The sequence below is a fragment of the Mycetomoellerius zeteki genome, unplaced genomic scaffold (genome assembly GCF_001594055.1).
Source record: "Mycetomoellerius zeteki isolate Tzet28-1 unplaced genomic scaffold, Tzet1.0 scaffold58, whole genome shotgun sequence".
Classification (NCBI taxonomy): Eukaryota; Metazoa; Arthropoda; class Insecta; order Hymenoptera; family Formicidae; genus Mycetomoellerius; species Mycetomoellerius zeteki.
In genome coordinates, this window is record NW_017257588.1 from 1,953,103 (window position 1) to 1,964,949 (window position 11,847).

General features: G+C 30.8%; 2 protein-coding genes across 3 annotated transcripts in view; both read right to left on the bottom strand.

Annotated features, from left to right (window-relative positions):
* Positions 1-301, bottom strand: part of LOC108728098 (uncharacterized) — a 4,328-nt gene extending 4,027 nt beyond the window's left edge. The window contains exon 1 of one of the 2 annotated variants that reach the window (XM_018456458.1): positions 116-301. The gene's annotated coding sequence lies outside the window, so the exon portion shown is untranslated. The remainder of the gene's footprint in view (positions 1-115) is intronic. The other variant, XM_018456459.1, reaches the window with a different exon arrangement.
* Positions 302-2,397: 2,096 nt separating this feature from the next.
* Positions 2,398-11,847, bottom strand: part of LOC108728168 (protein PFC0760c-like) — a 17,074-nt gene continuing 7,624 nt past the window's right edge. The window contains exons 5-7 of the mRNA XM_018456591.1: positions 9,665-9,729; positions 4,287-4,457; positions 2,398-2,566 (exon numbers count right to left, since the gene is read on the bottom strand). Coding sequence (XP_018312093.1) covers positions 2,426-2,566; positions 4,287-4,457; positions 9,665-9,729 — 377 coding nt within the window. The 3' untranslated portion in view covers positions 2,398-2,425. The remainder of the gene's footprint in view (positions 2,567-4,286; positions 4,458-9,664; positions 9,730-11,847) is intronic.

Here is an 11,847-nt window from a genome sequence, read left to right on the forward strand (position 1 = left end):
CACACACACACACACACACACACACACACACACACACACACACACACACACACACACACACATATTAAGAAGGGGCTGAAAACAAACAAAATTAAAGGATGTTGTATTAACGTACAAATTTAAGGATGATGTATTGGTATTAATCGTATAAATTTAACTTGCGTAAATTAATTTATTCTGAAGATAAATATCTGTAGAAACTTGCCACTACACTGTCCACAAGCGATCCACGTCGTTGACTAACAGATTTCGCTCTCGACGGTAACGAACTTACCTAGCGGTTTACGACACTATCACTTTCTCTTTCAGTAAGTTTCCATATTGAAATCAGGTGTGTACCAATCAGTCGAGTACAAAAACAAAATTGAAATGAAAAACTTATGAGATTATTTATTGTGAAAAAACATATTTATTTTTAGATAAAAAATACAAATAGATACAAATAGATACAAATCATTGGTAAGAAATTATTTATTACATTATATATTTATTAATATTAATTATTATAATATAATATTTTATAGTTTACATCAAAATAAGGAATATGTATTTTTTGTATACGTGCTTATATGTATTTTTAGGATATGAAACATTCATTTAAATAAAATTAGTCATTTTCTTTTAAAATAAATATTGTTGAAATTATAAAATAAGGAAAAAATTTTTTAAATGAAATGATTAATTGAACGATTTAAGAAAATTAACTTTATATAATAAAGACAAAAACCTTTTTAATTTTTTATTCTTAATAAATAATTTTTTTTCATTATTATAAATTACTTTTTCATTATTATAAGGTACTTTTGAAGTCATTCAATTTTTACAAAAAAATTGTTTTCCATCCCTTATTATTTATTCACTTTAAATGAAATCGATTGGGTATTTCGTCCACTGAATAAATACGTACGGGATACGTATTCCTTATAATGGTCCAGGCTATAATAGATTAAAAGTTCATCAAAATCAGAGAGGGATACATCCCTGTGCTTCTTTGTAAGGTGTAAAGTAAAATATTTTTTAATATATGAATAAAATATTTATATCCATTTAAAATAATACAATTTATAATTGAATAGATGTAAAGATAATAAATTATTAATATGGTTCAATCAGAATAAATCAATAAATAAAAGAAGGATTACGAACCAGTTACTGGTTCGTAATCCTTCTTTTATTTATTGGTAAAGATAATAGTTAAAGTAACGATAAAAATAACAACTGAATTCATAAAAATATAACGACGTTACTGTTACCATTTAGACAGAAAAAAAATAACGATTATTACCGAAAACAAGTAACAATTGCGATAATGGCGTCATAAAAAGTAACGTGTTATTTCTCGTCCTTATAATTTGACTGTAAGGATATTGTTAATTTATGGACAATATTCATAAACATATACGATACAAGTCGAGCGATTAATTTTTAATTTTTTAAGAGTGACAGTTGCGATTTGCACAATAATTAGAGATCTTTAAATTAATTATTTGTTTTTGTCTATATTTCAATTATTTCCATACAGTACAGAAAGATTGTAAAATGATTGCATATATATCTCATTACAATGTTGTAATATTGCAAATAGATTGCGCAATGTATTTGCAACATTATTGTAATGTCATAGCATCATAAAAATGTCCGCCTTCAGCAAGATTGCGCTGTAATGTTGTAACAATGTTGTAGCGCAATGTATTTGCAACTATTATTAAAAATAGTTCTATTATTATTGAATATAATTTGAAATACAATTTGTGATAAAAATTTAAAAAATGCATAAGGAGAAATAATTATTATATATTCTATATTATATATAATTTTATATTTTATGTATAATTATATATATAATTTTATATAATTATTATATTTTATACTTAATTGAAAATATTTTATATGCAGGTATATATATTTTTAAATTTACGTATATGGCCATATATACTTTACATTTTTTTGCACACATATTTTACACTTTATGCAGTGCGTCTATTTTATACATATTCTTAACTGGTGAAATGAAAATAATAAGAAACTCCATGCATTCTGTTTCATTTTCTTTGCAATATTCTAAGAATTTTTTAAATCCAAATATTCCAAAAAATTATGAGAGTTGATTATAAAGTTTGAAATCTTGTCGCGCGGCAGCGACAACAAATGCGACAACAATACGTATTCGGTAATTCTTTCCTACACGTAATGTTATTATTTCAAAATATTAACATGGTTACAATAATACATTCGAATTGTAATAATCACACGAATTGTAATAAGTTTATAATTAAATGAAATGTTTAATAATAGTACATTGATTTCGAACGTAAAAGTTATCTCTTTCCAGTAAGAGGGATTAATTTAACTCAAAACTGTATATACGAAATTCTAGAAATCATTAAATTAGCCGAAGATCATTTAAAATGCAGATGTTTACCGTTTAAAAGTTATAATTTACATACAATTTCGCCTTTCGTTTTATATTCATGTCGTTACAAATGATGTTGAATATAGGTATTTCACAAAAGGTATCTTCTATAATCTCCATCAAACGATTGATGACCATTTGTATAAGTTCTAACTGTAAATTCAAAAGAAATAAATTCAAAAGAAAATTTGTTTACATAGAAATAATTAATAATACTTATAGTAATAAATAGTTATAGTAATAAATTTAGATTCTACATTATTAGTATATATTATATAAACACGATATATATTTTATTCATTTTATGTTATTAGCGTTTTAGTTCAGAATATTAATTATTAAAAATAATTAATACATTTCCATGACTGTAAAAATTCATTTTGAGCAAATTGAAAAAATTTCATAATATTGATTTTCATATATTTGTGCTAAAAATATATAAATTCTGTATAAATTATGATATATCCTAAACATAATTTTGAAGTGTAAAATATCCAGACAGCAAATGGACGTTCTTTGGACATTTCGTGTACGTTATATTTTGGTCGTTAGAACGTCCGTTGGATGTCGTCACAATTTCGGATTATGTTAAATACGAGCCATCCTATATACCGCCTATGATGGATGTCCAAATAATGAATGTGTCAATTAGACGTACGATCGTCGTCCATTTTATGTTCATGGACATGCGAACGTAAAATAGACATGAAAAAAGGCATCCATAAAACGGGGACGATTACGATAACTGTAGCCCCTCAAAATAAAATCACGCCTATTAAACAGTCGGTTCTGATCAATGTTCGGTTAGCGTGATCACGCCATCCTGATGCGGTCGATAGCAGGGGAATGGATGTATCGATACAATATGTCGAAATATAGAAATGAGAACATTGATTCTGCTGTGTGCGTTTCAATACGTCCTATTCTATCGTAATTACACTACATTAGTAAATTAAATATGCGTAATTTTGTGATTTATTTGCTGTTCATTAATTAAAAATAATATAAAACAAAAAAAAACAACATGTCTAATAATCCATACCAATCGACTAATTTATCCACCATTCGGGTTCAAAAGTCTCAAATCTAATTTAGCTCTTTCTAAACGAAATCGAGATGGCTCCTTTTACCTACAAATCGATTGCCCACAGCATCGTTTGCCTATATCATTTTTGCCGACAGTTTATTTGCCCACAAAAACTATTGCCTACAGTTCGATTGCCTACATGCATTATTGCCTACATATCGGTTGCCTACAAACACTTTTGCGCACAAATATAAAATTAAGGTTAAGTTAAGTAAGAAAATAATTTAATTTTAAAACAGAGAATTTTTGTTTTAAATCAGAGAATATGTTTTAAAACAGAGAATTTGTGTTTTTAAAGCAGAAAATTTGTGTTTTAAAACAGAATTTGTGTTTTTAAAGCAGAGAATAATATATGTAAGCAATCGAGCTTAGGCAATAATACAATACATGTAGATAATCGAGCTATAGGCAATGATGCATGTAGGCAATCGATCTGTAGGCAATAATACATGTAGACAATCGATCTGTAGGCAATAATACAATATATGTAGGCAAATGTGATTTCGTCTCTGAAATTTTTATTTGTGCACAAAAGTGCTTGTAGACAATCGAATTGTAGGCAATAATTTTTGTGCTCAAACGAACTGTCGGCAAAAGTGATGTAGGCAATTGATGTTATAGGCAATCGATTTATAAACAAACGGGATCCTGCCAACAAAATCTTCGCTACGCCTCTGTCTGTATAATAACATTGTTTATATTTTTTTCAGACCTTTTGCATATTTATATAATATTATAATATAAATAATTTCCTGTGTATAATTTATTTTTGTATATATAACTTACAAAAATATTGTTGTCGTTCTCTTCATTGTCTTCATTATCTTCATTGTCTTCGTTTTCTTCATCGTCGCCGCCGTCATCTTCCTCATTGTCTTCATAGTGATCGAGTTTGTTGTTGTCATTATCATTTTCTTCTATATTATTTCGTAAACTATTTTTGGGATCTCTGCTAGACTAATTAAAGAGAACATATAAAATTAAATTAATAAAATCTAATTAACTGCTAATTTAGCTAATAGTATTTAGCTAATGATACTTTATATATAAAATTACCAAGGTTAATATATAAATATAATAAATCTTAATATGTCCGCTGGACGTCTATTTGTCACAACTTCGGACTACATTGAATATGGACCATCTTATATACACCTATGGACGTTCAAATGATGTATTCAAAATCGAATTTACGACAATATTCATTTCATGTCAATAGACGTGTGGACATAAATGGACATAAAATAAACGGTCATGCAATGTCCTGTGCTAACTGAGTAATAGTACAATAAAATATTTTTGGTTAATATGCATAGGCTTAGTCAAAGAGACGAGGGAGGTCTATTTCTGGTACGTTTCCTTATTACATAATAGCGGATTTATGATTTTATAATTGCTAATCGTTTACTGCTCCTATGGCTGAACGGAGCACCGTTGATGTTATTATCTTGGTCGTTACCACCTATTAAACCATGTGTTGAACACATAAGATGACTGTGAGCATTAATATAATTAAATTGCTTGCCAATACTACTCTAGATTTGTTAAAATCTCAAAACTGAAAATAAATTCGACGCGTAGTTTGAGGGATTCGATATAAATATATAAATTTACATAGAATTATTTGAGCATTAAAGATCTTGTTTGACCATTTAATAACTTTATTTCCGATTCGTAGTCACATTAATATTTTTTATATATTCTTAGAATATTTCCTGCTTATTTATATATACATATAATTTTCTCTATATAATTTATTTTTATGTATTTAACTTAATCAAAAATCACGAACTCTGTTATTGTCGTAGTTGTTTGGTTGTTGTCGCTGCCGGCGTCGTCTTCGTCATTGTCGTCGTCATCATCATCATCATCATCATCATCATCATCATCATCATCATCATCATCATCATCATCATCATCATCCTCATCATCATCATCATCATCATCATCATCATCATCATCATCGTTATCATCGTCGTCGTCGTCGTCGACGTCATCCTCGTCGTCATCGTCGTTATCCTCGTCATCATCGTCGTCATTGTAGTCATGTTTGATGTTGTAATCGGTTTTTTTTATATTATTTCGTAAGCTATTTTTAGGATTTCTGCCTGACTAATTAAAAAGAACATATTATAGAAAATTAAATTAATAAAAACTCATTAACTACCAATTGTATTAGCTAATAATATTTAGCTAATAATACTTTATACACGAAATTATCGAGGTTGGTAAATAAATAATAAATTTTAATATGCCCGCCGGACGTTTGTTTATCACAACTTCGGATACATTGAATGCGAGTTATCCTATATACGAGTACATCTAAAGACTTTGATTCTTTTCCTCGGAAATTTTCACAGACTGAGAAATGACCATCTTTTTATATTAATGCTCATAGTCCGTACGCGATTAACGACACGACTAAATCTTACGTCCGCTTACAACTTAATTTGACGTAAAGATGAAATAATCTGAATTTTTGGAAGTTTTAAAAAAGTAACCAAGGGAAAGAATCGAAGTCCTTGGGTGCATCCTATGAACGTCCAAATAATGGATATTAAAAATCGGATTTATGTCGATGTCTATTTCATGTCTGTGGACGTAAAATGGACATACAACGTCCTGTGCTAACTACCCTGATAGTAAAGCCTGCGGAGACAGATTTTGAACAGAACCTGCTACCAATTTTTGATTGCAGAAAGGCACCAAATTGTATACAGAATTTGTATTATTTGACATTGTCAGCAAATTGTTGCCAGAAATATAACAAAGCCTGCTAGACATGCTATGCCAGCAGATTGGTAGCAGAAACCGCGAGTATAGTCTTGCATAACCTGACAGCAGATTGAGAGCAGATTGAGAGCAGATTGAGAGCAGATTGAGAGCAGATTGAGAGCAGATTGAGAGCAGATTGAGAGCAGAACCTGATTCGAGCAGACTCTGCTCGGTTTCTGCCACCAATCTGCTGGTATAACTTGTCAACAGGTTTTGTCAACAAATCCATAGTCAAATACGGACACAAATGGCCATGGTTTTGTAATCAAAATCTAATGGAGTTTGCTGCCAATTTGGCCCCAAATTGCTAACATTTTGCTATCAGGGTGGGTAATAATACAATAAAATGTTTTTGTCATAGATCTTATATTCTTATATGTATACATATCCCATACAGCACTGAAAGTTTTCAGAAATATTTCAATTGAAAAGTGAAACATTTCATAAAAATATTATAAATATCAGAGACGTCTAATCAAATCATACTGATTATAATAAATATATATAATAGTTTATTCAATTCGACTAATTTCTTCCTCTTTGCTTGTTCAAATGTCTTAACTCTAAAGCGGGCGGCATACGATGCTTGTTTTTCTGCTGGATTGCTAGCTAGATTAGAATCTTGCCACCATATTGGCTACGATGCTGGCACTGATAGCATCATAGCCAATACGGTGGCAAGATTCTAATCCAGCTGGGAACCCAGCAGAAAAACAAGCATCGGTGCCGAAGGCTCAATTTAGCACTCCTAAAATTCATGTCTATATAATATATTTTTTAAATGCTTATTTCCATATGCATTTTAAATGATTATTTCCATACCTATGAGCAGTGATAGGTTAAATACTTTTAAAATGTATCTAAATACAAATACAAATACGTGTACGAAAATGTATTTATAATATACAGATAATAGATACATGTGCGAAAATGTATTTGTATACAAATACAGATATTTTAAAAATATCTTCAGATACATATTAGATACTTTTAAATCATATTTTATTATGATAAAAGTATAATATTAAAAAAAGTGCTAAATAAATTATTTATTAATCACTTTTGGTTTTGTTGTTTTGAAGACAATTAGACCATAATATAATAATAATAAAGTAACTAAAAATCGTATACATACTGTTTGTTGCAAACAAATCTGAAGTTTCGGCACTAATAATATTTAATCCTTACTCCAATTAACATGATACGAAAATTCGGCAAGAGAAAATGAAATTGCAAATACTTGCAATTATCATAAAATGATTTACGATAAGACTTTCCAGACATTACTCATTATAGTTTTACAAAGCAAACTTATTTGTTCAGACCTTAATCAGGAGTGACATTATCACACATGTAGTGGAATCGGGAGGATTCCGTTTATCTACAAATCGATTGCCTACAGTGTCATTTGCCTACATTTACTTACTTTTGCCGACAGTTCATTTGCACTCAAGAATTATTGCCTACAGTTCGATTGCCTGCAAGAGATCCCCGTATTCGATTCCTGGTCGGGGATATATTTTTGGTTACAAAATTATTCAAATTTTAGGATCTTTACCTGCATCAGAATTTTAGATTAATCTAAAAGCATCGATGCCTATGAGTATCAATATAATTAAATTGCTTGTTAATATTAAGCATCGTCTACAATGGACAATAGCAGTAGTTACAGCCTTACCACTTCTGCTACTGCCCATTGTAGACGACGCTTAACTGTTACTGCTCTAGATCTGTTAGAATTGCATTTGAAGACTGAAAATAAATTCGGTGCGCAGTTTAAGGAATTGAATATGAGTATATGAATTTACACAGAATTATTTCAGCACTAAAGATCCAGCTTGACTGTTTAAAGTCTTCATGTCCGATTTGCTGTGTAGTCACATTACGATCTTATAAGACACTTTGTGATATTTTTTATACTGTATATTTCTTATATATTTATAATACATATACTCTCTGCTCAAAAAATACTCGGAATTTCTTATTTGAAAGCGCGTTAATGGTATGTCAAATTTTTTTTTTCGTTAAGTTGGCATACCTATTCTTGATATTGATGCTGAATTTGAACGTGATCTGTCATTTAGTTTGTTTACAGCAGCAGGGGATCGATTGTGTATTTCGAAATGAGGGGGTTGATTCTGTATCTTCAAACAAAGTTCATACAAGGTGAAAATTACAAAAGTAAACAAATTCACTAGAATATTCATAATTTAATTGGTCAATATATAGTGAATTTGCTCACTTTTGTAATTTTCACCTTATTTCAAGATACATAATCGACTTTCTGTTCATATCAGTATACCTTAGGTGCGTTCGTCAGATTTTATAATGGAAAAAAAGTTGAACAGAAAGTGTGTTTGAAATTTTGTGTTACAAACGAAATTTCTTTTGCCGACGTATTAAAAATGTTACAAAAAGCCTATGGGGACTCTAATTCTCTCTCGAAAATACAAGCGTATGAGTATAAATTGTTTAAAGATAGCCGTGAAGTCGTAGACTTGCCGCGTTCTGGGTGTTCATCGACATCAAATACGAACGAAAACGTCGATAAAGTGAAGAAAATTGTGCTTGTAAATCGTCATATGAGTGAAAGAGAGATTACTTCAACCCTTAGCATCTCTAATGGTTCGATTCATCACATTTTAACTGAAGTTTTGGGCCTGAGACGTGTTCAAGCGCAATGTTCACAGTGGCATTTTTAAGGCTGCTAAAACTTCGGTGTAAAGATAAAGTTGAGAAGGGGCCCGGACATTACTATTAATTACTATTAAGGCAATTCCTGACCCTGCTGCAATATTACAGCAGATCTGTAATATTGCAGCAAAAATTTCATAAATGTTTACCACGCACTGTAGCCTGCAGGTCCGCGGATCCCGAAGCTTACGGGGGACCCGCGGATCCTGGGGCCCGTCAGTGCGTTGCACCAGTTGCATCGATGTTAAAAACGCTCCTGAAGCGCGATTAATTCCAAAACAATTGAATTTTTTGTAAAAAGAAATCGTCTCTTGTACCTGACTTTTTGACCAAACATGCAACAAATATCATAGTCCATGCACCGTATTTACCAGACATGGCACCATATGACTTTTTCTTGTTTCCAAGACTCAAATTGCCCACTACGGGGAAAGCGTTTTGATTTGATTGATTCCATAAAAGAAAATTCGACGAAGGAGCTAAAGGCCATATCTTCAGGAGCCTATAAAAAGTGCTACGAAGAGTGGGTTAATCGCTGGCACATGTGTATAGCTTTAAATGGCGATTATTTTAAAGGGGATAAAATAAATTTACCTTAAAATTCAAATTTTGCGTTTTATTTAAAAATTCCGGCTACTCTTTGAGCAGAGGGTAATTTTGCTCTGAATAATTTATTTTTATGTATTTAACCTTACCCAAAAATTACTATTGTCGTCGTCGTCGTCGTCGTCGTCGTCATCATCGCCGTCGTCGTCGTCGTCGTCATCGCCGTCGTCGTCGTCATCATCATTGTCATCGTCGTCGTCATTATCGCCGTTGTCGTCGTAGTCGTCATCCTCGTCGTCATCGTCGTCATTGTAATCATCGATGTTGTAATCGTTTTCTTCTACGTTATTCCGTATGCTATTTTTAGGATCTCTGCCGGACTAATTAAAAAAAGACGTTGAAGTTTAAATTGATAAAAACTTATTAAGTATGTCAATTTAGCAAATAATATTTAGTTAATAATACTTTATATACAAAATTGTCAAAGTTAGTACATAAATAATTAATTTTAATATGTCCGCTGGACGTCTATATTTATCATAATTCGGACTACATTGAAAATGAGCCATCTTATGTATAGCCTATGGACGTCCAAATAATGGATGTTCAAAATCGAACTTGCGACGATGTCTATTTCACGTCCATGGATATACGGATGTAAAATGGACATACAAATATTTTTACATCCTGTGCTAACTGGATAATAGTACAATAAAATATTTTTGTTAATATGATTAGGCATAGCCAAAGGGAAGGGGAAACAATTAGGAGTCATGCACTTCCTTAATTTTAAAGAAAAATGTTAGAATGTTTTCTGACTCTCAATATTTAAAAGTGTGAATATTTTAAAGTATCGGGCAACCCAAACAATACAAAGTCTAAAATTGTGACATATGGTAAGACGTCTTTAAGTCGTCTTTCAGACGTAAAAAACGTCTTATGACCCGATTTTAGACACTTTTTGTTGTCTGGGAAGTGAGAGTGCTCCGTAGTAATTTGTTGCGTAATCTTTTTTGCAACGGGACCTTCCCGATCCCCTTAAAAGAGTAGTCCCTCGAAATGATCGAATCCGTATTTCGCGGTTTTTCATAATTTTGAACCGTTTTCAAAATATATGGATGGTAACGATATTTATAGACACCCTGTTTATGCATACGCATATATACCATATTTGTAGTCATTCGAACTGTACGCCGAAATTTTCTCGGATTTATAACGTTTTTCATTGGCAGAACTAGTGCACACTCAGTGTACTTTAAGTCGTTGTACAAAAATTGGCATATAGATGTATGCTTAATAAAAATATAGAAACGAATTAAACCGCGAAATATTCAATACATTTTATTGTGCTATTTGATAAAATACACATTGGGCATTTTATCAATGGAAATATTTTACTTTTACATTTAGATTAGAATAGTGTACAACAGCTTTAATGTGCACTAAGCGCACATGTTCTGCCAATGAAAAACGCTATTAAAGACGCAGCTAAACTACTGAAATAATACAATATAACAATTAAATTTTTGATGCTGAATAAGCGTCTATTAGAGAGGTCTTAATATGCTAGAAATCTGTAAATAAATTTATTTATTGCGAAAAATAGTATTTTGGCCAGGAGTCAAATCCGGATCTCTACACAGAGAGAAAAATGTTTGGTATTTGTAACTATAATTATATATTACTATAATTATGATTATTACTGCTATAATAATAATAACAGTAACTATATATATAGTTCCAGTAACAAATGTTATAATTGGCAACCTAAAATGACTATAATTATAGTTGTTATAACCATAAAATAGTTGAAATTACCATAAAAATGGTTCAAGTGACTATAAAATATAGTTACTGTTATTATTATTATAGCAGTAATAATCATAATTAGTAATATATAATTATAGTTACAAATACCAAACATTTTTCTCTCTGTGTAGCATTCTGTCCTAAGCCCTTAGGCTACCGAGGCCTTTTAGTAATATTCTTCATAATAATCAGTGTACATATGGAAACAACGTCTGAATGACTATAACAAATATGGTATATGCATATATATATAGTATATATGTACGAGTATATATATATACACACATTAATTCACATTGAATTATTTAAGCATTAAAAGATCTAGTTTTGACCTAGATCTAGTTATGGCCATTATTTTTTATTTCCTATTTGCTGAGTTTACATACAATTTCTTCTGTAGAATTTATTTTTATTTATTTAATCTTACCAAGTCACGAACTCCGTTAATGCCGTAGCTGTTTTGATTATTGCCGTTGCCGCCGTCGTCGTCATCGTCATCGTCATCGTCATCATCATCATCATC